Source organism: Corythoichthys intestinalis, chromosome 4 (assembly GCF_030265065.1).
Source record: "Corythoichthys intestinalis isolate RoL2023-P3 chromosome 4, ASM3026506v1, whole genome shotgun sequence".
NCBI lineage: Eukaryota > Metazoa > Chordata > Actinopteri > Syngnathiformes > Syngnathidae > Corythoichthys > Corythoichthys intestinalis.
This window is the reverse complement of record NC_080398.1, coordinates 11,390,873-11,417,369: the sequence shown is the minus strand read 5'-3', so window position 1 is coordinate 11,417,369 and position 26,497 is coordinate 11,390,873. Positions and strand designations below refer to the sequence as shown.

The window sequence follows — 26,497 nt, the reverse complement described above, 5'->3', positions numbered from 1 at the left end:
AGTAATATTGTATAGTAATAATACAGGAAAAGACATTCATGCTTATTATTATTACTATCAAATCACATATTTAAATGAGCAAATTTAAGCATTTACCTTACCTGGACTCTGTTTACCAAAATTAACAATGATTCTCATTTATCTGCTATAAATATTTTTGATTGGTAAAAACAAAGTAACGATAATCGGCTCTATTCATGATTGTGTGTTAATTAAAAAAAAAAAAAAAAAGATGTTCTGAATAACGAAAAGCGAAAACCTTTTTTTGTTCACTCTGAGGATACAAAGAGTTGATGGTATATAAAGGTGTAAACTCAAAGATACACTTGTTACTGCGCGTTCAACAGTTAACATTTGTCTCTTGAAAAGTAGTATCAATATTTGATCCTTTTGTATTGATACTGCACCTTTGATACAGCAATATGAATTTTTCCACACCCCTAATATTAGTTGTCAATGTATAAAAGTCCCATTATTTGCCACTGTCGGACAATGAATCGCCTACACCAAACCGTTCCTCAAGCAACTAGGAAATTGATGAGGGCAGTCCGGGGAGACAGGATGGCTCTCTTGATGTGCATCTCTTTGAGAAGCGTCTGTCCTAGGGAGCTCTCCATGACCAACCTTTGCACTTGATCCGAGTCTTTGGACACCAGCACAGGTACAGTTACTGTCCCACAAACTTTGTTGTTAATCTGGGGGCACAGTTGAGAGACAAATCAAACCCAACCCTCAACCTATAATTCAAAGAGAAAGCTAAACTGATGCTCAGGCCGATGAATTAAAGTTTCCTTTCCACATGCTTGGACCCTCCTAACCTGCATTTAGTGGTAAAGAAAGGAAGTGCGTTCAGTGTTGTAGGGTTAGAGGCAAGTGTGCACAATGAGTGGGAACATCAAGACTTCCCTTGTGCAATGCCATTTGCCTGTGTGCGTCTTGGACACCACTCAAGCAAGGCATCCCAAACTATGTGATTAAAGGACACAGGCAGAGCGAATGAAAAAACCCACAAGAGATCTCTCTTGTGGATCTTCACCAGCCAGCATTGTGAGCTTAAATATATTTACTCTACAGAGTGGTAAACATGAAGTAAGCAACCGTAAAGAAAACCTGTCAAAGAGCATTACTGTCAAGTAAAAAACACAAACAGCTGTTAAAACACTGGATGTAGGATCACATTTCTCTGATCTTTTCATCAGACATAGACTTCACTATCAGTTGATGGGGCTCGGTGCCGATCCGTACGGGGCCTATTTTAAACAATTTAAAATTCAAATATTTTCACAACCAAAGCTGCGAGCGACTTCAAACCAAAACAGGAACCTGCCTTAGGCATATATGAGTCTCCGTGAGCAGAGACATAAAAAAAATTCAAAGTCGTTGCCTAAAAAAAATCCTCATTAATTATTTTTTTATACACGTATATCAAAACTTAAAATTGCTATAAAATTCTCAAATTTTACACTAGATGCACAAAAATCACCAAATGCAAAGATGATCACCCATATTTTCAGGTTCAATAGCAATATTTAACATATCATATAAGTTTTTGCCTAAAATAGCAACTTAATTTTTTTTTATTTAGTGCAATTTTTCAACACTTATTAAATCACTCAATTTTCACATCAGAAACTTATTACTAGAGGAAAACATGCAAAATCATCTTAATTTCACTCAACAAAAGCAGAATTTGCATTTTGCTCTACAATCACAACTTATTTAGGTTGAATCCGATCTCACTATTGCCTCAGCACGGAGCAAGTCTTGCCGGCTGTCTGGCCTTCGTTGTTTTTAGATTGAAATGTTACATAAAATAAAACACGCAAAAGGCAAACTTTTTTTTTTTTGTATGGACGGAGAAATGTCTAAATTACTATGTTTTTACCAAAAAACGGACAGTTGGCCAAAAATTACCTGATCATTTGAATGTAAACGTACGCTGCTGTGTATTAATACAACATGGCGGCCATCACAAAACAAAGAGCTTTTTAAGTTGAAAATTCTTGTAAATAAATGCATACATCACCGCATACATCACCAGATTTTCTATAGATATGAACATAGAACAATCTAGATTCTTGGTTAAAAGCAAAGAAACAGGCAGTTATCATTCCTTTTACGTAAATATTTCGAGCTAAAGTTACGCTATTGTATAATCGAACGTGGCGACTGTCACACAACAAAGAGCTTTTTAAGTTGAAAGTGCATGACTGGGGCTCTTTTATATAATAATTACCTTGAATGCTCGACCAAATCACTCTTGAGACAATCCTTCCTGCTTATATACGGAAAAAATGTTGTCCTGTTTCCACCCGAATCCGGCGTTTTAGCGCAGCGTGTGTTTGAGTTTATCACAGTCAAAGCCAAATCAGCTCTGCTGGCTCGGCCCCTAACGGGAAGGCGTGGCCAGAGGCGTAGCAAGAGTCCCTGGGGGCCCCAGGCAACATGGGGCCCTTCGAGCATGTGCAAGTAAGGGGGACAGTTGGACTTGGAGCAATAGAAGAAGAGTAGCGACACAAAAATACCACCATACCACCATCGGATGCGGAGTTATACACCTTTGTGTGAAATCAGTAGTCAGATTGGCCCTGCGACCCACCAAATTCAAATTATTCCGTAAAAACCACTGATTGGTGGACGACTGGCTGAAATGAGTATTAAATTTGCTAATAAAATTGTTTTAGATGCATATATGTTATATTTTTCCTATAGAGTATTCGACGAGGAATACGATAGACCCATTAATAAACTTTTTGGGAAAAATCGCCATTTCTTTAAGTAGTCACATGAATAATGAGGTGGCCAGTGAAAATCAACGTAAAATAACTCGGCAAGAACTTTTCAGAGAGTACTTGGTGGATCTCTCTTCAACAATCATGTGGCATTACTAACTGATTGGACTTTATTAAATATGTATAATCTACGCGGCATGGATAGCGGTGACTGGGATTGATAACAGAATTGTTAGATAATCTGCCAAATGATTCCATGGTATTGAAACACTCCCTACACTTAAATCTGTTGGCCCTCTGGGGGCCCCTGCTGGCTGGGGGCCCTAGGCAATTGCCTGGTTTGCCTAATGGGACGCGACGCCTCTGGGCGTGGCGCAATATTAGTGGGAGCTGTCTAGTCAACTGTGAAGTCTATGCATCAGACTACAGTAAGGGAATTTGAGGCGACAGCTGAAGTCTTTTTACATTTGTGAATAGGAGAAGGAATATATGATCATTTATCAATAGAGGTAAATCAGAAGAAAAATTAAGTCAGATTATACAGAGAGGAACAGAAGTATTTGCCCCCCATATGATTTTGCAAGTTCACCCACTTACAAAATAGGTAGAGGTCTGAAATATCAATCCTAGATGCATTCCAACTCATAGAGAAATAACCTTTAAAAAATCCAGAAATCACATTGTATGATTTTTTAAATCATTTATTTGTAATTTACTGGGGTTCATAAGTATTTGTACCCCTGAGAATCGGCAAGAATTATGACACTCAAAGAGTTGTCAGTCGACCTTAAATAAGTCCACCTTTACCCCATGAGTAAACAACCACCTACTCACCACCTGTTTGACCTCAATACTGTGACCTGTGCACCCCACAGTCAGTCATAATCCAACTGCTACCTTGGACAAGACCAGAGAGCTTTCGAAAGACACCAGATAAAAAAATGTTGAACTTCACAAAGCTGGAAAAGGCGATGGGAAAATTGGAAAGCAGCTTGGTGAGAATAAATCAACAGTTGCAGCAATTGTTCGAAAATGGAAAAGGCTAAACATTACTGATAATCTACCTCGGACTGGTGCTCCTTGCAAAATCTCTCGTGCGGCATCACTCATGATGAGAAAAGTGAGGGCTCAGCCTAGAACTACACGGCAGGGGTCAGATGAGACCAAAGTAGAACTTTATGGTGCAAACTTTACTCGTCGTATGTGGAGGAAAAAGACTGATGAGTACAATCCCAAGAACACCATCCCCACTGTGAAGTACAGGGGTGGAAACCTCATGCTTCGGGGCTGCTTTCGGCAAAGGGGACAGGACGATTGTACTGTATAAAGCAGAGGATGAATGGTGAAATGTAGAGTCAGATATTGAGCCACAACGTCCTTTCCTCAGTCAGAGACTTGAAGATGAGTCGTGGCTGGATCTTCCAACATGACAATAATCCAAAGCACACAGACAAACTGTGGCTAAGTAAAAAGCATATCAAGATTCTAGAATTGCCCGGCCAGTCTCCAGACCTCAATCCAATAGAAAATCTTTGGGTGGAGCTGAAACTTAGTGTTTCTCAACTACAGCCCAGAAACCTGACAGATCGAGACCTGTTTCCATGTGTGAAAACCTGGTAAAGAATTACAGAAAGCGTCTGACCTCTGAAATTGTAAACAAAGGCTTCTGCACCTAATATTAGCACCTAATTTCTCAGAGGTACATATACTTATGAACCCCAGTAAATTAAAAATAAATTATTGAAAAATCACACAATATGAGTCAATATGCATCTATGACTGAAATTTCAGACCTATACCTATTTTCTAAGTGGGTGACCATGCAAAATCACAAGGGGTGCAAATACTTCTGCTCCTCACTGTAAACTAAGGATGCAACAATACTCGGTTTTATATTGAACCGTTCGATACGCCCTCTTCGATTCAATACGCAAAAACATTCGATCCAAATGAAAGCTCCCAAAATGTATTTTCCGAATTTATTTTTGTTGTCTTTCTTGCTAAGATGTCTGGCACAGCTTTGCCTTGTAAAAACTAGCCACCCCCCTCCTCCACTCTTCCCCCTAACTGCATTAAAGGTTGGCGGTGTGGCGCACGAGGACCATTGCTCAGGAGGAAAGACAAACTTAAGGAGGCGGCTTGGCAGCTTCAATCTCATATAGATCCGTTGTTCGGCAGCATTTTAGGTGAGCTGATATGCTTTCCTCACTCGAACATATTAAACAATGACTGCCTTTACGGATACGTACTAGCCTGGCTCTGCCAGACTATTCTCCCTGTATTTTTCAAACACTGATAGTATAGTCTGGAAACCATCCCATTAACGGCCTTTTCGAGCAGGTACAAAATCAATCGACAAATCAGATTCGTTTATTTGCGTGACGTCTTCTTCACGAGCAACGTCACTCTTGCGCGTCGAAAGCCGTCTCTTCAGCAGCACAGATGGTGAACGGCAGAGCCGAGAATATGTTCCAATCCACGGTAAAATCAGTTTTAAATGACCAAAAACACATCGACACGAGTCATTGACAACAGTCTGTCTCGCGCTAGCCATGTCGAATAAACTCCGCTCTCTTCGTATGTTTACTTCCGCGCGCAAGTCCATCGTCCTGCGGTCGCCATTTTACTAACGTCACGTCTGCCCGTCGCTGATTGGTCCACTCCGCTGTCTGTTTGCTGTGGCTTGCTCCGCCCTGGAAATTGTTTCCGTGGGAATGGTGGCCAGACTCAATAGCTGGAACAGCGTTGAGTCTGGTGTACCAGGCTAGATACGTACAACAAAGTCCGCCAAAATATTGTTGCCGACTTGGCTGCTACGATAAACCTCAGTTTGACAAAAGACCGGTTAAGACCGTGCGTCACATCGAGCTAACTCACGGTTACATGATGAACAATGAGCGGCAAATTAAGAGCGCTGTACTTCAAACTCGCCCTGTTTACTAAAGTCGATCGTCAAATGCTGGTGTTGTGCAGTAATGAACAGACGTGACTTCTGTGGCATTTGTTAACTTTTTTTACTGCCCGACAACACTCGTGCGCACACACTAGATATCATCAAATAGCAACCTAGATGTGCTACGTTAGATCTCCCCCAAGTACCATGCCATTGGCTGCGTGAGCCCAGAATGATCATGGGACGTGTAGTCCATATACTACGTCGACGAACAAAAAAGCGCCATGACGGAATGGAAGTTAAGCAGGCCAAATCAATCCTTACCAGTGACGATAGATAATGCTGCAAATATTGTTAATTCAGTACGTAACACAGATGGACTCGGACCACAAATAGGATGTTTTTCTCATGTGGTAAACATACCTGCTAAGAGAGTAACAGCAATCAACAGTGTGTCCCACCTCACTTTACAAACAGTATACATTGTTCTCAGCACTTTTATACAAAATTTCATCAGATCAGTAGGAAGTAAGCACATACATAATTACATATTGTGCACTATAATGCATGTTTATATGATGGCATTGTTATTCTTGCTTGTTAGCAAAATAAAAACAAATAAAAAAAACACCTGTATTTATTGTTTCAGAGCATTAAATGTATTGAATCGAATCAAAAATCGTATCTCTCGTATCGAAAATCGTACCGAACCGTGACTTAACCGTATCGTTGCATCCCTACTGTATACCGTGCATACTTTTCTATATGCTATTGTGTGTTGATGTCGTCAATATTGCGATATTATAAAAAAAAAAAATTATCTGTATTTTTTGAAAGAAATTTTCACTAGATGACTTGAATAGCTGTTTGGAAAGACTTTGGATGACTCACCATCACCACAGTGTACAGTGATCCCTCGTTTTTTGTGGTTAATGGGGACCATAACCCGCCGCGATAAGTGAAAAACCGCGAAGTAGCGCACCCTCACACCCCCCAATTAATTTTGTATGTGTGTGTGTGTGTGCGTGTGTGTGTGTGTGTGTGTGTGTGTGTGTTTGTGCTCAATGTATTTATTCAGATTTTGCATTGGAAAGAGATACATATAAGACATGTTTTTTTTCTCACTTACCCCCCCAAAGTGCTTTAAAAAATGATTTTTAAGCACTTCAAATGTCATAATTATGATCAGTTTTAAACATAACTGTCCAACCAAATCATTTTTGAACAAGAATAAAGTACTGTAGTAGATAAATGCTTGGCTTTATTAAATGCTTCTGTTTATCTACCTTAGCTGTGACCGTTAGAGTGACATGTAGAAATTTCAAACTCCTCATGATCACTTCTGGCATTTATGTCTCCAACGTCTCCACACACACACACATTCATTCCAGCGCGGCTTCCTTGCAGAAACTGTTTAACAAGCTAAACGATGATTGACAGATGTCCGTGTGAAGTCTGCTTCTTTGGCCAGATCAAAGCCATGTTAACTTTAATAAGCAAGTGCCGCAGTGACTGAGAGGAACAAAGGTCTGGGAGAGGGAGGGTGTGAGGCTGTGCGCAGATCAGAAAGCAAGGCGTATGTGGATTAAAAAAATAAAAACTATCGCACATTCTTGCGATGGGACTACCGCGCACGCGCATCGCGATGGCGATGTTTAAACGATATATCGTTCAGGCTTACTGTGAAGGCAATCAACATGCGCTCCTTCACACAGGATGACAAAATAAAATGTCAAAAGCATCTTTTGTGCTACTTTACAAAAAAAAAAAAGGCACAGCGGCAGCACAAATCATTAGCTGTAAAGTACCCTTTTACTTATTGACCCACTTGTCTATTGGTTTCAAGTAGACTGCACATGCAGAAATTGCAGACGCACATATACACAAGCATACACACTCAGACATGAACACGCACGAGCTAATCATAGACTCTTTTCAAAATTACAGAGCATGAATGTATTCATGGACTATGACTTTAGCGTTGTAAATCTAAATGATGGTGTGGATTAGAGAACAAATGCAAATTTAAACAAGGTAACAAATGTACTGATTCTTAAATGAAACCCTTCATCTGACAAACAAAAAAGACAATTAAAGGAGATAGGCTTTCATCAAGACTGTTCGGCTGTCATTATGCATGACAAAAACGCCACATTTAAATTTGTCAGAGCATATGTATCCGTTTCATCTTACCCGCACACATATGTCCACAAAGTCAGGGGTCTGCAAGTATTCAGGATCTACAGTAGGCCAGGACTGTGACAGCACGTCACCACCTTGACGAAGAGTGCTGCTGATTGGGTTATTCACCTTGCAAAGACCTGAACAGTAAAGACGGAACAAATCAAGGCAGAAATCTTATAATAATTATTAAAGACGCACCGATATCAATACCAGGCCGATCCGTCCCGAAATGGTGGTATCGGTATTGGCAAATACCAACAAAGAGGGCGCCGAGCCGATACCATTTACCGGTTCAGTATTATAACACTTGACCGCAGCCTTTTTCTCCTGACGCTCACTGCACTCTCTGTTGTGTGATGACACGTGATCACTTTGCATGCCAAGAAGAATCGCTATTGGCCTGCTCCAGACCAATGAGAGCGGGCCAATGGCCGCTCTTAAATAATGCTGGGGCAGCTTTTTCATATGTAGGAAAAACTAACTACGAGACGAAAATCTCATTTTATAATCTCTGTTGAGTACAATAACTGCATGCAAGATTTGCGGCCTGAAAGTTTCGAGAGGTGGTGTTAAATCGGCCAGTTTCAATACCTCGAAAGTGATAAAACATTTGAAGACAAAACGTGAACGAACACCAAGAGTTTGAGGTTACAACAGCAGCATCTGCTACCAAGAGAAAGGTCAGCTCACTTCATCTACTTTACTTTTATTGTCATTTATTGAGAGAAATGCCGCAGTAATTTGAGACCAGTTTCAAAAGTAGGGTTGCCACCTTTCAGAAACAGAAATAAGGGATGACCCCCTCGTAGCCAAAGACGTACAGGCGACGAAAAAACAGGACATCCCCAAATCTATTATTTTTATTTATTAATTATTGATTCAGACCTGAACTTCGACAGCCATCTAAAGTTTATCACTAACGGGCTCCTGTTGAATTCATTTTTTCCATAGATTGAATTATTGCAGTTGTGTATTTACATGTCTTAACCAAAAAAATCAATCAGGAAGCTGCAGCTTATCCACAATGTTTCTGTCAGAGTCCTTACGAATACAGTACAAGGAAACTGGACCATATTACACAGGTCATGAAATCATTAGACTGGCTTCCTGGGAATCAAAAAAATAGACAATTTTTTCTTACTGATGGTCTAACAAAACACTCAATGACCTTGCACCAAAACACATGCTAAATTTGCTTGACCTGTACAAGGCATCTAGATCCCTGTGGTTGTCTGGAACTGCCTTGCTGTGCATAGGTGAGGTGGCCTTTAGTGATTATGCACCTCACCTCTCAAACAAATTACCAGAAGATCTGAGGTGTGTACAAAGGTTATCTCCTTTAAATCAGGGTAAAAATGGTATTATTTACTACAGCATATTCATAACTACCCTTATTGTTTAAATACCCAATTGTACGACTTTTGCTTTTCATTCATTTAATTGTGTTTTTGTTTCTATTCCGTTTTGTTTTTGTTTGTAACGGTCTTACTTTTTTTATCTATTCTTTTATTTGTGTTTTTATAAAGACCACCCTATCTTGGCGCTGCTGGCTTGGTTGTGTTTTTCCGCATCCAAGTGCGGTTGTTGTGTTTACATATGTCCAAATAAATCAATCCTAAGATCTGTTTCGGAACAAACACTCGGAACGGGACGGTTTGCATTTTGTGTGCAGTTTTATTTATTTATTTTTTAAGTATTTGTGAAGTAATTTGTTTGTATTTCAACTGCCAACACAATTCTCATGGGTTAAGTTTTTCAAAAAATAAGCCATTTTTTTCTTAATTCAAATTAGTGAGCAGTACTGCTCAACGAAAATGGTAATGTAACAATGCTTTAGAAAATGTGATTTCAACTACTTAAACGCAAGGCCTTTCATGTTTCTTCTATTTTCTCAAAAATAGGACGACAAAGGAAGGACATGAACTTCCTCCAAATTCCAACAAGTGAGATGGAAAGCACTACTAGGCGTAGCATGTAAACTCTTGTGTGTCCTATTTGTGAACTAGGATTTTAGGATCACACCTGGGCACAAATGTGAATCTGTGATGTGAATGCCTTCCTTCCAGTCACGCTATCAAATTGCACTAGTGTGCTGGAGAATGTATTTCTGAAGTTGTGTACGTGTGTCATCAACAATGAAAGGATGTTGTCCTTGATAGCGAGAGGGAAAGTTGCCGTGTGATGCACAAAGACGTTCTCTTTTCCTTCCTACTGTTTGTTTTCAACATTGGGCCAACAGACCACAGCATGACTTTCATTAGAAGGACTTGTAATGAATTGAAGTCCAATTCACTATCATATTTGAATAAAAATGGCGACATTTGCCCGATTTCTTATCATGTGATCGGATCATCCCTAATTTTCACCAAGCTAAATCCAGTTCTATTGAGCTGGTAAGATTGATTGGAGAGCCCATTCGTGCCTAATGAAGCAACGCAATTGTTATCGAGATTCAACATTACATCGATTAAGATGAAAGGTGTATTGTATTTTGTCTGGTCACATTTGCACTTTCTACAGCTACCCGGCTGCAAGTATTCTTGTCATGATGAATTTGAAAATACTTCCTTTGTCAAGCCAGATTTAATGGGTTTGGCTTTTCTAAAGGATAAAACAATGTTTTTATGTTGTGCAATATCAAGAGCATGATATTTCTGTGTGTTTTTCCATTTGGTATTTAGGAGTCTACTTCTTAATTACACCACTCATCAGATGGTGCCATTTTGATTTAATCTTTAGTTCCCTTCATGTTTTAGTTCCCTATTTGCATTTTTATAGCAAGAGTTCACAAAGTTTTATGCCATTCAGAACCTAACATCCAAACAGAGCAATCCAATCAAATGGGGATCTTCTTCGTTGGGGGTATAATTTTGAATGCACCCACCTGCCCAAAGTTCAGAGGCAAGATGAGGTGCCATTGGCGCAGTCATCATAATTAGTGCAGCTAGAGCATCTTCAAACTCCACACTATGCTGCAACACCCTCACAGTTGCACTCTGTACACAGGGACACATCTAATGGTAACCAGGGTGACGCTCACTGAACTCAAAACTACAATCCAGTGTTCACTCACACTCAGTGTATTGGTAAGTCCCATGAGGCGAGAAATGGCAGCATTGAATAAGAAGTCTTCTGTGAAGTAAGATGTGACCTGAAAGTAAAATTAAAAAAAAAAAAAAGAAAGAAAGCACCCTTAGTTTATTAAAACATTAACAGTTAGTCCCTAAGAAACACTAAGGTAGTGTCGCTATATTTCTGTATCAAATCAGTCATATCATCAGTCAGTTGACTGAAGATTGTATTTGCCTTTAAAGAGAAAACAACACGCCCTAAGGATGCACCTCCAGGCCATTTATTGCCAGCTGAAGAGACTCAGCTCTGAGTAGGTCAATATTTCCTAGCTTAGCCCAGTGCGAGGAGAAACCCCTTTGGGGAAGGGTCTTAGGGAGAAAGCGGCTGATCACTGGGACTTTTTCCGAGGGGCAAATCAAAGCACAGCATTGACTTTGAGAGCTTAAGGCTAACAGACCTGATGTCCTATAAAAGCTGCAGCCTTGAGGGGCGGAGAAAGAAAATCCAACCTGGCAGGAATGGATATCTATTTATAAAGTGTGGGAGCAACTGAGTAGGTTTTGAATCAATTTCTAGCCAGTCTGCTTCCTCCCCTTTACTCTGGGGATTTCATCTTAGATGACCAGGCAGCACTGGCCTGTAATGATTGGCACATTTACCTTTTATAGCATGGTAGCATTATAAATCATGTTGTGTTAGACTGAAAGGTAAGCAAAGCAGTGAGTGAATCATTCCTTTTGGAGAAAGAGTCAACATGAACGCTCCCCACTTTGAAATCAGGCTAGCTACTGACCCCTACTGGTGAAAATGTTTGCAATTTACAGGTGCTACCTCTTGAATTGCGTAGTTCTTGTTTTCCCAAATTTTCTTTGACTCTGCCAGATCCTTCTTTTTCAGCAAAGAGGGGTTAGGGACGTCACCGAGTTGCCGAGCACCTCGCAGCTTGGTCACAAGTTTCCACAGTCTGGACTGCCAGCGCAGGACTCCAGGAAGAGCATCCTCTGAGTTGAGGTCAATTTCGAGTCAGGATTACATTCATTCGATAGGAAACAAATATCCAGCAGATGATGGTAAAAACAAAAATATCAAACATCTCACTTTTTAGATTCCAGAGGATGTCCTGTTCAGGTGGAGCGGCGTAAAGGATGTACAGTCGCACAGTGTCCACTCCGTACTGTTGCACCACATCGTGTGGGTCCAGACCATTGTGTTTAGATTTGCTCATTTTCTCCCATGTGACTTCCACACTTTCACCTCCCACTGCTTGTGGCTCTTTATCTAACAGAAACAAAAGGTCAACGACAATGTGACATTTTCTACTCTGTCAGTAATAGTTTAACAGAGTTCTTATTGAATTGAGTAGATCTGATCTGATCAATCTGTTTTTAATTCATAGAAAATTAATTGACTGTAGGACAGGATCTTTGGTGGACAAGTGACTGGATATGTGATTAAATCTTATTAAATTGTATTACTATAAAATATATCGGATTATATTATACCCCGCCCCCTGCCCATAGCTTGCTGGGACAGGTTCTCGCACAGTAACAGTGGTGCAGTGTGCAGTGGGTATGACAGAGAAGTTCAAGTTGCAGGTGGAACTACAGTACATCAGGGATGATCCCTTTCTTGTGCGCTATGGTGATGGACAGGTCGACAGACGAGGTTAAACAGGAATCTCCATGGACCTTGATTTTCTCAGATGACGTTGTGAAATAAGAAATTGATAAAAACAGAAATACACTTTGTTTATGGCCCCCAATAACACTCTAAACTCCATTTTTCCCTTCAGTTTCATATTTACATTAGTGCCATTTTAAGGGTTAAAGCTAATTTTTCAGACTACTGTAACTCCTTTATTGTGTGTGAGCATTGTAAACTGTAAACTATGGAACTAAGTACAATACTGGCCAACAGCGATGAAATGTACAGTTACACAATTACGGATTATATCAATCATTATTTGATTATTATGATTTATTTATTATGGATTATATCAATATTTTGTAGCATGTATGCAAAAAACCATGCAATGAACCAAACAACAAGAAAAGACCAACAATGAAACAACTAATAATAGAAGAACTAGGTACAAAAGCATTGGTGTCGGTGCTTGATTCTCATTATTCCCACTGAAAAAAAACTCAATTGCATGGATCATTGCTGAGTGTGTGCAGGAGACAAGCAAGATTTTTCTGTAAAGCATTATTGTCTGATTTCATCCTTGGACTTTTGAAGCACTGAACACAGAAACAAACAATGAAATAAAGAAAACATAGCAAATATTTTCTTTGCTTTTGAGCTAGCATCTGCTATGTTTCTGAGCAGCTGTTTTAGAAAAAAAAAAAACACTTAGTCACTTTCTCTTTGTGTCACTTTTGATTATATCTACCTGTAAAGTCTATTTCTTCCCTCTTTAGGTACTGGCCATTGTCTGCTCGTCGGAAAGTCTGGCCTTTGATCAGACCCTGGACAAGCAGCTTTCTGAATGGCTCCCTAAAAAAAAAAAAAAAGCAAAAACAGCGCATTCATGTACGGACAAATTATGTGCAAACTAAAAGAGCTGATATTGAACAAGAAGGCGTACCTGTGCTCCACAAGCCCCTGGTCCTTGCAGAAGTGACAAAGGAAGCGTGCGTAATACAAATGCATGACAGCATGCTCCTTTCCTCCTATGTAAACATCCACGGGCAGCCAGTGATCCGCTAGGTGGCGCTCAAAAGGCCTAAAGAAAGAAAAATTTGGGGGCGGGGGGCAGATGATGGGGGTTTAGAGGATTAAACAACGCAAGTCATGTGCATTTTTTTTATGCAACGTTCGTAGTTATAACACATGCAGACATGAACACGGGGTTGCTGTTTGCTTCTATATGTTAAGAGAAATCTTTGTAATATTATTATTCATCTTTTCCGTCGAAATTATGCACCTGGCATATTGAATGGCACATTTAAACTTTGTATAAATCTTAACAGTTCACTTCTTCCCCAACTTATTGTGTAATTTCCATAAAATTCAGTATTTTATGTAATTGTTCTGAGGCAATGTGAGAAAATATTAAAATTTCATGTAAAATGTCTGAGATTGGCTTGCAACCAGTCGAAAGTGTATTCTGCTTCTCGCCCAAAGTCAGCCAGGATAGTCCTCAATAATATGGAAGACTACATTAACGAGTTTTAATTTTTTTATATCCAGCAAAAATAATTGAATAAAAACATCATAATTATATTTAATCACATATCCATACAGAAAAAATCGTAAAAGTTAGATAAAGGTTAATAAATAATAACCTTTGATAATAGGTCTACAAAAAGAGTAATTAAAAAAAAAAAAAAAAATCACTGTCCAGCCGTGGGCTCATTTACTCTGACGCGGCTACAAGACTGTTTCCCTTCTGTTTCAAACAAACTGCTGTTTTTTTTAAAGGGAACCTCGGACTTAAAAGTCGTGTAGGCTCTAAAAAGCCACAATTGTTCTCTTTTACTAAAATATGTTATTAGAAACACATATATTATTGCCATATAATGAAAAATCTATAATATTTAGTACATGCTTTGACCTACAGAGGGTGCCATGTTTTACGTGCGCAATGCACGCTGGGGGTGATGACGCATTTGGGCTGGACTGGGAGAATAGCTGTGCTAGCAAGCAAGCGAAGCTTGTATGACGACTTGCATGATTTGTCACATTCTGCTGCTGGTCAGAATGTTTTGTTACAGAGATGTGGGATAAGTTCCCAAAGTCATAACTGCATCCAATTCCAGCTCATCAGCAGTCTTTAAACCGATCCTAGGCGGCTTGCCGAGATACTGACTTGCTGCCATTTGACAAGTTTGTATATCCCTTCGTTGCTAGTTGCTTCATGGCTAGGGGTGTGGCAAAACATCGAAATGGTGATATATCGTGATACTTAGTATCCCAAAAGGTTATCAATATGCTCCTGCCAAGAATCGAGATATCGTTTTAAAAAGGCGTCAATTTCTAAAAAAAAAGCAACAAACAAGTTGCTACCAAAATCTTCCAACATAATAGTGCCTCAGTTAATACTAAGACTGCATTGATGGCGCTTGACGCCCAATCCATTTAGACGAGGAACGTTCGTTCATTCGAAACCACAGCATTCACAGTCATTTTGTGATTTTTAGGGCATTTACAGGTCACCTGCTGTTAATTTTAGGGCATTTATAGGTCATTTCCTGTTGAGTTTGAGTCACTGCCTATTCATTTGGGTGATTCCCAGGTCACTTCCTGTTCTGTAACTCAAACAGGAAGTGACCCATAAAATACCCCAAAATCAACAGGAAATAACTGAAAATCAACAGGTAAAAGACCTTAAATGGCCCAAAATGACCTCATTGCCTGGCATTGGCTGCCACTGAAAGCCAAAGACGTTCAATCCGTTTGAAGTGGGAGGGATGGCAGCGAATGAATCGCTGCCACCCTTCCAGTTCAAATGGATTAGACGTCAACTAGTGATAAACTCATTCCGATTCACAGCAGAAGCTTGTTTTTCTTTTTATTTGTTGTTTGTAGAATATCCTAGAATGATTTTCTGACCAATGTATCGATAATCGTTGTATCGCCATATAGTCAGATCATCGTCATCGTGAGCTTTGTATAGCAAATCGTATCGTATCATGAGGTGCCAAGAAGTTCCCACTCCTAGTCATGGCCTTGTTTTTTTCCCGTTTGTCTGCTTCTCACCGTGGTTTTCCCTCGGGTTTTTATTTTTTTAACTGATCTCGACCTACTGTCAAGGACTTATTTTGTCCCTCTCTTTTCGCGATCGCGTGTTTTTTTTGTGTGTTCAATAAACCATTTTATGCAATCCCAATGTTTTTGTTGTCTGCTTGCTGTCTGAATTGAGCCGCGTTTTCTACTTCCAAGGTCAAGCCAGCCGCACTTTCTTTTCAGTTGGGTTCCCCTTTCAGGTTTTGCCGCACAGACAGACAACGCATGTGGGTTGTGATTGCTTTATATGGAAAATCATGACTGTAATGTCACCCGGAAGTATAGTCCTGTGGTCTACGCACTCATCTGTAGCACTGGAAACGTGCGTTCGAATCCTACCGGAGACCTTTATTTAATTGTTTTGCTGCTCGTTTTGTGAAATACTGCAATGCTGTCCTTCTCATCACTTTTCCGCTCGGGTTAGAATTGGAAGGCTAGAACCGACGACATCTTTCTGTAGTTTTAACGTTTGACACTTTGGAAGTACGGCAGCACTGCCCAATGACGTCACCGCCCAGAGTGCATTGCGTCGTCAAAAACAATGGTGACCAACTAGTTAAACTAATTTTTCAAATTATAAAAACTTATTATAACTCATACTTAGGGATGGGAATTGATAGGATTTTTACGATTCCGATTCCATTATCGATATTGCTTAACGATTCGATTCTTTATCGATTCTCTTATCGATTCTAATTTGGGGAAAAAGAAGAACAAACGTTTTGATTGGCATCGAGTTTGTTTAATCAGAACTCACAACCTTACAAACTCACAACGAGATCAAAAGAGGCCCAAAGCCTCAATGTTAACTGTGGCAATAAGTGGCAAATACACAAGAATGTGTAACATTTTACTGAAACATTTATCTAATAGAAATAAAAATATTGGTATATATTGGCAGATAGGTTGTTGTTCTGCCTTTGGCAATATGTGTTAAAGCAGGGGTCCCCAAACTTTTTCCTGTGGGGGCCACATAACTTTTCCCTTCTCTGATGAGGGGCCGGGGTCAGTTTGTAACAGAAAAAGTGTGACGATTGCAGAAGTGCATAAATGTAAAAAATTATTGTTTTTTAGACAGCCACAATCAAATAACCCTTTCTGGATTCTTCACGGAATGAAAGTTAATAAAATAAAAATAATAATATAATAATAATAATTAATAATAAAAACACTATTAATTAAATAGATAATAACCAAATAACCCTCTCTGAATTCTTCAAGGAAAAAGGCCAGGAAATAAATAACACGATTGAGAAAAAAAAAAAAAAAATCAAAATGGCCGGACCAAATGTGGAGGCGGGCCGTATTTGGGCCGCGGGCCGCAGTTTTGGCACCCGAAGAAATGCCGCATCCAAGTGAGTGAGAGAGGGAAACACTTCTACGAGCCTACGTTCTTTGTTAATGTTAATATCTACAGAGGCAACGCCTGTATGTATCATCTTTTGTGTTGTTGTGTTTCCACTCGCGATCGGACACTTAAATCCAGTTGTGTAGTGGTTTGAACGATGTGCTAATGCTAGCGAACGAATGCTAACCATACTGTTATTAGCAGCTAATCATCGCTGATTTACGTTGATGCAAACCTGTTTGTTATTGGGGACGAAATTGATTTGTTTCATTTCTATTCTTAGTTTCACTCTTCTAGTGATGGTTGAATAAAGTCAGCAAATTATACCAACGTCTTCTACATCGTCATTTGGGAGTTTAGCTAGCTGTATAGCCAGAACTGAGCCTTAGCCTCTCTGTGAGGACAGCGCAGTCGTATTCCCTCCCGATGCAGTTATCTCCACCTTGCAATGACTGCAAGTCGCTTTTTTGTAATTTTTCCTCGTGAAGTGAAGACACTTTCGAGCGTTTGAACCTACGTGCTGTCATTGTTATGTTTATGGCTGCAATGCTCGTGCTTACCCGTCGTAACCTTTCATTTTCACACTCTTTCCTGGTGAAGTGTAGTCAAACTTTGGACCGAGTGGTTCTTGGCGCCATGCTAGTTTGATGCGTCTGGACAACAAGACACGTCACGACGCAATACGCGTCTTTAGGAATCGTTAAAGGGATCGTTAAGGCTTTTTCATTGTGATGTCGAGGCCTCGAAACACTCGGAACCAGTTCCGAATTGGAATCTGATTTCGATTCCCATCCCTACTCATACTAACATTCATCTTATAGGAAGTACAAGTCTTTCTGTCCGTGTTCCCTGTAACATCACACGCAAACGTTTTTATTTTTTCTTCTCCCGCACACACTCAAACACAGTAATAGCTCTTTTGGAGACAGCAATCTCTATGATATTAATCAGAGAGGAAAATATATTTTCTGTGTACAACAAGACAAAATAGCAAAAATCTGTGAGAGATGCTAAACATTCCATTTTATAGAAATGCTTTTCCTGTCAGAATCTGGGTCAATCTGAGAATTCTTTATAAAATTTATATATTTTTTGCCTGCTCATAGATATCTCTTTCAACATCCATTTTATGAGCTGAATAGCATATGAAGCAAAAGATTGTAAACTTGTATACATGATGAGTGAAAACTGCATGTGGTTAAGTTTACGGGTTTATGGTCAGCAGAAAACTATCTACAGCATGTGTCACACATTGCTCTAGTAATTACCCTCCTCCACACCTCTCTGCCTCTCTTCCTTCCATCTCTGACGACGGGTGTCTGGTGATAATTGAACCATGGGATAAAGTTATGAACTCGCAAGGCTGAAAATAATTTGGCCTGTGAGTTGGCATCAGGCCCCACTCCTCTAATACATCACAACACACACTTCTATTTCCTCCCCTCTACTGCTTGCTACTTACAGCATGCCCAGCGTCCTACTTTTCATCACTTCCGTGCGCATAAGACTCAGCAGGCTGACTGAAATATACAAATAGAGTAATTGCTTTTTCTGTTGCACCATAATCTGTCCTGCATAAAAAAAAAAAAAAGATGGGCTGGAAAGTCCCCCCCGCAAACTCCTTTGATGCGGCTTTGCCGCCTGGTCAAAAAGCGAGGGGGGGAGAAAAATCTTTTTTTAAGCTTAGGGTATCACCAACAACCCAGCAAGTGACAAACAGAGCTCCATAATCTCTATCTCAATGAGCAGAGAGTTCAAATTTGAGTGTGTGTATGCATGGTATACACAAGTACAGTAAGTGGGTGGAGGAATAGCCACATAGGCTATATTATGCATGCTTGAAATAGATAAGTGGGAGAGTGGGTGATATTAGACAATCAAGTGTTTCAGGATATGATTTAATGTGCATATAATTATTTTAGGTGCACCAGAAATGTTGATTAAATACTGGATCTTTTATATGAAATAATCAAAAGAGTTGTATCATTGATTCTGACACTATCAGGGATCAATAGTATATATTTAGTATTGTCATTCAACCAACAGTATGTATAACTGCACTATGATATACTGAAGTTTTGAAACCTCTCCCGGAAAGATAACCACAACAATGTTATTGAAAACTTGTGGAGTAATTCTTGTTTGTTTACAAGAAATTGCCTAAATTTTACCAATCATAAAACCTTCATTAAATGCAAAAGTAATATTTGAAGGACGTTTTTAACATTTATACCTAATAAACCATTTGAAAATACCTAAGAAAGATTCAATGGGTAGAGTAGATTTCAAGAGACACTAAAGATTGAAATATTAATTTTGTCAGTACATGTCACATCCTCACTCATCAGCTGGTGACTATTGTACATGCGGAATGAGAATTAATCATTCATCAATCTTGATTGCTCTCAGATGGCCGCCATGTTCGGCAATTTTCTCCTCCACCAGCAAACAAAATTAAAGTCCCTACTATCCTTGCAAAAGGCATGTGACCAAATTATGTCTAACTATATTTTCAGATTTTAAAATTCTTTATCCGTGTATTCTTTAACTTAGCCGATGGTAGTGACACTCACCAAAAAAAAAAAAAAAAGGCTGGGTAATTGAGTAGAGGGAGAACAAGAGAAAAAAGGGATCATCGCTGTTTTGATCACTGTTGCCTAATTAGCATGGATACCAGCAACTCTGAGGTGTGTATTGTATTGCATTGTATTGTATTGTATTGTATAAAGGAACAAGGAAGTCCCCTGCCTCAAGAGTCTTTTTGGTGGTGTGTATCTATATAAATATCTATATCTATACTAATATATAACTGTAACTGCATGTGTGTGTGTTCGTTCCCTATGGCAGTGTTATTCAATCGGTGTGCCATGAGAGGTATCGTTTTTTTTTTGTTTTTTCTTTGTTTTACGTCGTCAGGCGGAGATGCAGTAGGAAGGAAGGAGTAGGTAGAAGGTTTCTGTCGTGTGCAGATGCGTTCAAGATCTGCTCGGATTTCTAGCCATCAGCCACCTTGCTGTCCGCAACAATGTGGACCGCAGCACGTCTACTGTACACCATTTGATTAGACTCGTCAAGTGTCGATATACACGAAAGTGTCCTTGCCATTTTATCCATATGTGACGACCGTCAATTCTCCCCCTGTGTTTTATTCCAACACATTGTCGAGGACAGCAAGGTGGCTGATGGCCAGAAATCTGAGGAGTTCTTGAACGCGACACGAGAAGCTATGCAACAACGCCACGGGCCAAGCAAGCTTGAACATCATCTCCAACCGAAACACCCGTTGCCTCAAACTATGGACTATTTTGTTTGCCTTTGTGAAAACACAGAGAAACAGGCAACTTTTTTGAGAAAAAACTACAAAGATAAATGAGAAAGCTCTCAAAGCCAGTTAGCTTGTTCCTGAACTAATTGCTAAATCCAAAAAGAGTTTTTTCCAATGTAAAAAATATGCCCTGACTAAGAAAAGGTTGAAAAACACTGCTCCATAGACTCCGAAACTGCTGGGCGGATTTGGATGAAATTTTACACAGTTGTACTTTATGTCTGGGAGTGTTCTTAGTTGGGTTTGATCTCTGTAGACCTCCATTCAGTGCGTAAAATTCATTCGAAACTCAAAAAATTTGAATAGAAAATTCCAGTCTTTAGTTTTTCACCCGAGCAACCTCAGGCCATAGTGCTTAATAAATCCATCCAGCATACTTAAAAAAAAAAAAAAAAAATCACGGTGAAGTCCTGATTTTGAGGTTTTGTATGTGTTGATTGAACAAACCTTGGCCCCAAAAACCCAGCACAAGTAGTAGTCCTAGCAGTGCCGAGCCATCCTGCTAGTTATATAATATGTCCTAAAATGCCTGTCAGTGAGTGACTTGACAAAAACATTTATACTTGGCTTTGGATGTTTGTATTTGCCACCATATTTATCTCAGTATGAGATCATTTTTATTGCATTGTGGGGAGATCCAAACAATGTGATAATTTGTATCTACATTGAAAAATGTTACCATGTTGATTCTTATTACACGTGTAAATGCTTACTGATGCTGCCGTCTGAAAATCTATAATGACCCTTAAAATAGCTCAGTGTAAATGACAAGACTTTAACAGAGCAATAAAGAATGAATCAATGCTGTCACAGAAAACCGCCAATACCTCTTTGTATTATGGGGGTCGATGTAACGAAAGTAATACCAAGCTGAGTCTACAAATGTGTCCATGGTGTCAGTTTCCCTTTTTGCTGGGCCGTCACATCTGAAAGCAGAGCAACAAAGAAAGACAGCAATGTGGAACAATATTAGTATTAGACTGACAAATTAGAAAGTCAACAGATGAGTGAACCCTGTTTGTATGCCTAGAGAAATGTGATATTTATACAGTATGTGCTAATTGTGCGGGTGTGACGGCGTCTCCATCTGGCTGTAATGGTCATGCTGCTGTAGACAAACACAGTTGAAAGCAAACTGGCACTGGAACATTGTTCTGATGCCCTGACAAGCAGGCTGTACTAACAAGAAAATGATCATGTATTTGAGCTGGAAATATCACCTTGTACCCAGTTTTACTCCGCCCAAACCGCATTTGCTTAGTGATCCGACTCTACCAACGTGTTTGACAAAGGGAGAAGTTTTCAGACAGGAAAACAGTCTAAATACCGTGTCTCATTTATTTAAATCAGTCATCTCCAGAGAGTTTAAATGTTCCAGACTGCACAAACAAATACACACACACACAAAAGCAAAGCCAATGGAGCTGTGAGCTTTCTTATATTTTTCTGGACCATAACAAATGTCTCGCCTTGATTCTGTCTACCTTGCCCAACATTGAACACACACAAAATCACATTGCATATACTAAAAAAAGGCAAACTCCCCCTGCCATCCTTCATATTGGTCTATATAAAAAGTCAATGATGATGGAAAAAAAAGGTTGCTTAGCAACAATACGAAGGTGTAACAAGGTTAACATTTGAAAGCCAGGTGTTATTTCGTGAAATCTAAAAAGGTCCAAGGCTATCACTAATGAACCTAAACAGATGCAGAGATATAAGAAAGGTTTTCTGAGTGCAGGCCATTAGGGAAATTTTGCTTCACACCAGGCTGGACAGAATATGCGACTGGACAATTGCAGATTTCTAACGAACACTTTCGATGACACATAAACTTGTGACCCTTGTTGAAAACGCACAAACTTCTGACCCTGGTATGAAAAAATAAAATTCCACTTTACTCAGATTCAGTTTAGAGTTGGGCAAGGTTTATGTTACATGAGCGAAGTGGTAGCTACCGCCATATCAGTTTTCACTCAAAAAGGCATTTTAGCAGTGTTGCGGAGGTAAACAGGTCCTTCTTGAGGAAGTAACCAGGTGCAATTTAATTATTTCTAATCGCTGTTTTGTCATTAAACCTGTATTTTTCCAGGTAAGGCAATTGAGAACAGATTGTCATTTGCACAGTTGTAGTTGCTCAGCCTGTAGCCCTGGCAAGTGCTCCATAGGAGAGTTTCAATCAGACTAAAGCAGTAACCAAAATCTGAAGTGGTGTGGATTGTTCTTGTATCTATTTATAGCATAAGACTGAGAGTCAAAAGGTTCAAAAACAGATGAGGAAGGAGAGTGGGCAGCCCACTGCACTGTGGGTGTCCATCTGTTCCACCCTCATCTTTGAAAGTGGTACAAACATGGCTTCTCTTTACCTCGGAAATCGTGGCACAACAAAAACCACTTCAAGCCAGGCTAAGCTGAGTTAGGGTTCAGTTAACAGGCCACTTCACAGCACTGCAGAGAGTTTAAGACATGATGATCACACAGGATATGACTTCCTCAAGGACAGATGAAGCTCTATCCCTGCCACGCAGCTCTCATCACTGTGTTCCTCTGCGTTCCACTCAAACTTTAATTGGACATGCTCGACGAGTGAAGGGAACACATTTCCAGCGACACTTAACAGAGGGGAGATGGGGATTGAGGCGATAACCGCACCTTCGCGATTACGCCTATCAATCAAGTCTGAGGTGAGGACTTCTTGTGGCTTTGTGGAAGTGAGTGAACACAATCTGATGACTTGTGTCTTCTCCAACTGAGTGGGCCATTGTTTATATCTACAACCGTGGTGCTTTGGTGATGATTAGCTTTATGAAGCTAGGAGTTCTGATCCCATCCTAAGAAGTCAACCCGCATTCTGTTTTTTTTTTCCTCAAACAATTTATTCACAGTCAAAAGGTCTGTGTCCGCAAGCAAAATTTCAGTCATAAGGCAGTGTTTTTATTCGCCTTTTGTAAACTACTGTAATTTCTCAAGAACTTTTTATTCAACCGGATAACAATTTTTGTAGCGTTCTTATCCTGAGTGCTGCTATTTTCAAGCCCTCAAATACAATACTCTTCACACCAATGGGAAAACTATTAGGGTGATTGCTCTGATATTTTCAGTGGCTGAAGTGGGAATGAGTACATAGCTATGATCAAATGAATTTTGGTGACATATGATTGTTTTTTTTGGGGGGGGGGGGCAATATGGCTCGACGATGAGCATTTTATACATTAAGCTGTTTAGACAGTCGCCATGGTGATCAGGATTAACTTGTGACGATAAAATGCATGGATGATTAACTAAGTATGAAATATCAACAAACACAAGTATGGGCCCCTGGGATGCTTTAATGGGTGATTCTCATGAAGCTAACCTAAACTATGTCTTTAAAGAGCTTGGGGATATAGTCATGAAAGCCTGAAATATTTCATTTTTAGTTGAAAGATGTGATGTTTATTATGTGGTCCAGCTCATGATTTGTTACCAAAATAGCATTTTGTATGTTGTTTTTTTTTTTTAAACTGATTTTAGAGGCATAAATTCATTACTGTAATACGTCCATGAAAGGCTTTGATGTTTTCACCTCAATACAGTAGCATAAATATTTAATCAATTTCATTTTAAAAAATATATAAATATATTTGTTAAAAATTCTATAATTTACCATATTATGATCAGCTGTAGTGGTTTCTTTGAATGGAAAATAAATAAGTAAAATCGAGTGCCCAAACATGCAGCTTTCATTACAGCTGTACTGTGTTCATGGTCCCGTCGTAATTTTATTTATTTTTTTGAATAAATAAATTTACATTGACACATAATGCACCACAAAAGATGGCTAAAACGTAAGATTGTTTGGCCTTTATTAATATTGTTTATGTTTTTATATATAACAGCTTCTCCAACATAGGTGATCATAACAATAATGTGTCATTAAGGATTACATGTTTTTAGACATTTATCAAGAAGATATTTCTGCAAATAAAATATTAGGAAACACAAACTGTTGATGGAAAAAATGTATCATAGTCATCATAGCATTCTGCTATTTTAGGATAGATTTGGGTAAATGTCCTTCATTACCATCATGCATTGTTTTCATGAGAATCCACCTAATGCTTTAATTCGCGGTGAGTAGCAAAATTTATGTAAATTTGCCACATTACATTTCATATTGGAATGAATGTACACTTTTTTTTAAAACAAAATCCAGGTACCAGTAAACAACAATACGACAGATTTGCGAGATTTCACTCACCAATTATACGCACCTCAGATTTATGCAGATTTCCTTTCGCAAAAATAAATAAATAATGCAGGTCGTACTTGAGAAATTACATCATTATCATCTCATGGTACTTGTCTTAGACACCCCATTATTATAACACCTAATCAGAAACAAAAGCATAATGATTACTCCCATTTGAAGTTCTTTCTGCTCATAAGGAGACTACCAGTCCTAATTTTATCCGTGCATGTCTCTGTGCATGGAAGGAACACAGTAATAGAGCAGTTTATTCTGTTCTGATTCTTAAGAAAAAAATGGAAAGGTTCACTGATTAATGTTCCATCAAAAGTAAGTAACATCCTCAAGCTACCCTTTCTGCGTTCCATGTGCAACATCACACATTTGAGCAGAGCCAATGATTTGATCATGTGATTCTACTCATTGGGGTGATGGTGATTCAGAGACTCCTAGTCTTCATGCTATCTTGCCAGCTACACATCAACTGCATCTGGAGAGTATTGATCTGACTTAAAAGGACTCCGTAGGTTCAAAGGGAAAAAATTGTTGTGATGCTTAAACAAATAGCAATAATTAAATAATAATGACAATTACTGGTACCACTGTATGCTATGAACATTTTTTTTCTTCTAGGTACATAAGATTTAGATGAGCAAGATATGGCTAATTCAACAATAATAATGGAAGAACAAATTCATCACAGTGTGCGCTGCAGCTAAAAATATATGGGTGACTACAAATTAGTACACAAGTTCACCAGCAATACGGAATGCAATGTGTACTTTTGAGGTTCTACTGAAATAAGAGTTATGGGTCTGCATTAAGTGTTTCTGACTGTATTCTTATTGAAGCAAAATAGTTATTTACATGACTTACTGACCAATTAGCTATCCTTGCAAAAATAGCCCTCTACTACCGTTTAATATGGTAGTAAATTATAGTGCGCCTTGCCGCTGGAGAACTTATAACCTCCGTGTTGCACAAAACCCACATTACGTTAGCAAGTGTTGATCTCAGCTAATGGGCAACAGCTGACAAGCAGATCTGGCTTTTTACATTATCGACTGTATAAATTATAGTTGAAACAACCCATTTGCATGTCCCTGTTTGTGTCTGTACTGCATTGTAAAAAATAAAACTATATTTTCTCTGACTATATGTTCAAAACAGCAGAATTTACCACATGTAGAACTTAATTACTATGATGCAACAAAATAAACTTACCTCGGACATTTGCAATTGACCCAGTCATGGGCGGCCTCCAGGGGCGATGCCCCCCTTCCGGTGATTGATGAAAGCTTTGGCAAAGTAATTGGTAAATGCTCCTCTGGGACAGCAACTGGACCACAAGACCCACAATGCACCACAGGAATGGGTGTGCCCCAGTAACGCTGTCTTGATATCAACCAATCTCTGAGCTTTGAGCTAGTCAGGTGCCCCCCAACCTTTAGTTCCCTGGCCTTCTGGGTAATGGAGTCAAAAGCCTGTTCTCTTGTGAGCCCTGAGAACTATGATTTATACAGAGATGTAGGAAGGGGAAGAAGAAAAAAGATAAGAAGGAGAAGACAAAGAAGATCCAAGGAGAATAAAAAAAAACACAGTATTCAATCTGTGTCCAAGTGTCCATCCAGATATTGGTCCAATTGGTCCCCCAGTTTTTTCAACAATGACATAGCAGCTATGCTAAATGATAAATGGAGAGTACTTAAATAGCACTTTACCTACACCATTAAAATGCCTACTTATAGGCATATAAACAGTATGTTGTGGTGGTGCAATGACACTTCAGGTGGCAGAAGGACTGCGCTACCAATTGTGTCACGACCGCTAGGAAAAATTCTGGCATTTTTTTCCCTTACGGACTACCGAAACCCACTACCACATCAAATCCAAAAACGAAGCACACTCGCTGTGTTGTTAGATTAACAGCTGAATGTTAAGCCTTATATTTACATAAAAAATATCACCCCACTGTCAAGCACAATTA

At 39.3% G+C, this 26,497-nt stretch overlaps 1 protein-coding gene across 3 annotated transcripts in view; it reads right to left on the bottom strand.

Annotated features, from left to right (window-relative positions):
* Positions 1-201: 201 nt before the first annotated feature.
* Positions 202-26,497, bottom strand: part of lars2 (leucyl-tRNA synthetase 2, mitochondrial) — a 66,196-nt gene continuing 39,900 nt past the window's right edge. For all 3 annotated transcript variants that reach the window (XM_057834523.1, XM_057834524.1, XM_057834525.1), the window contains 10 exons: positions 25,735-26,018; positions 21,110-21,208; positions 13,469-13,606; positions 13,274-13,377; positions 11,980-12,159; positions 11,713-11,882; positions 10,883-10,960; positions 10,694-10,805; positions 7,819-7,946; positions 202-695 (listed from right to left, as the gene is read on the bottom strand). In XM_057834523.1, the coding sequence (XP_057690506.1) occupies positions 519-695; positions 7,819-7,946; positions 10,694-10,805; positions 10,883-10,960; positions 11,713-11,882; positions 11,980-12,159; positions 13,274-13,377; positions 13,469-13,606; positions 21,110-21,208; positions 25,735-26,018 (1,470 nt within the window). In that variant the 3' untranslated portion in view covers positions 202-518. The remainder of the gene's footprint in view (positions 696-7,818; positions 7,947-10,693; positions 10,806-10,882; positions 10,961-11,712; positions 11,883-11,979; positions 12,160-13,273; positions 13,378-13,468; positions 13,607-21,109; positions 21,209-25,734; positions 26,019-26,497) is intronic.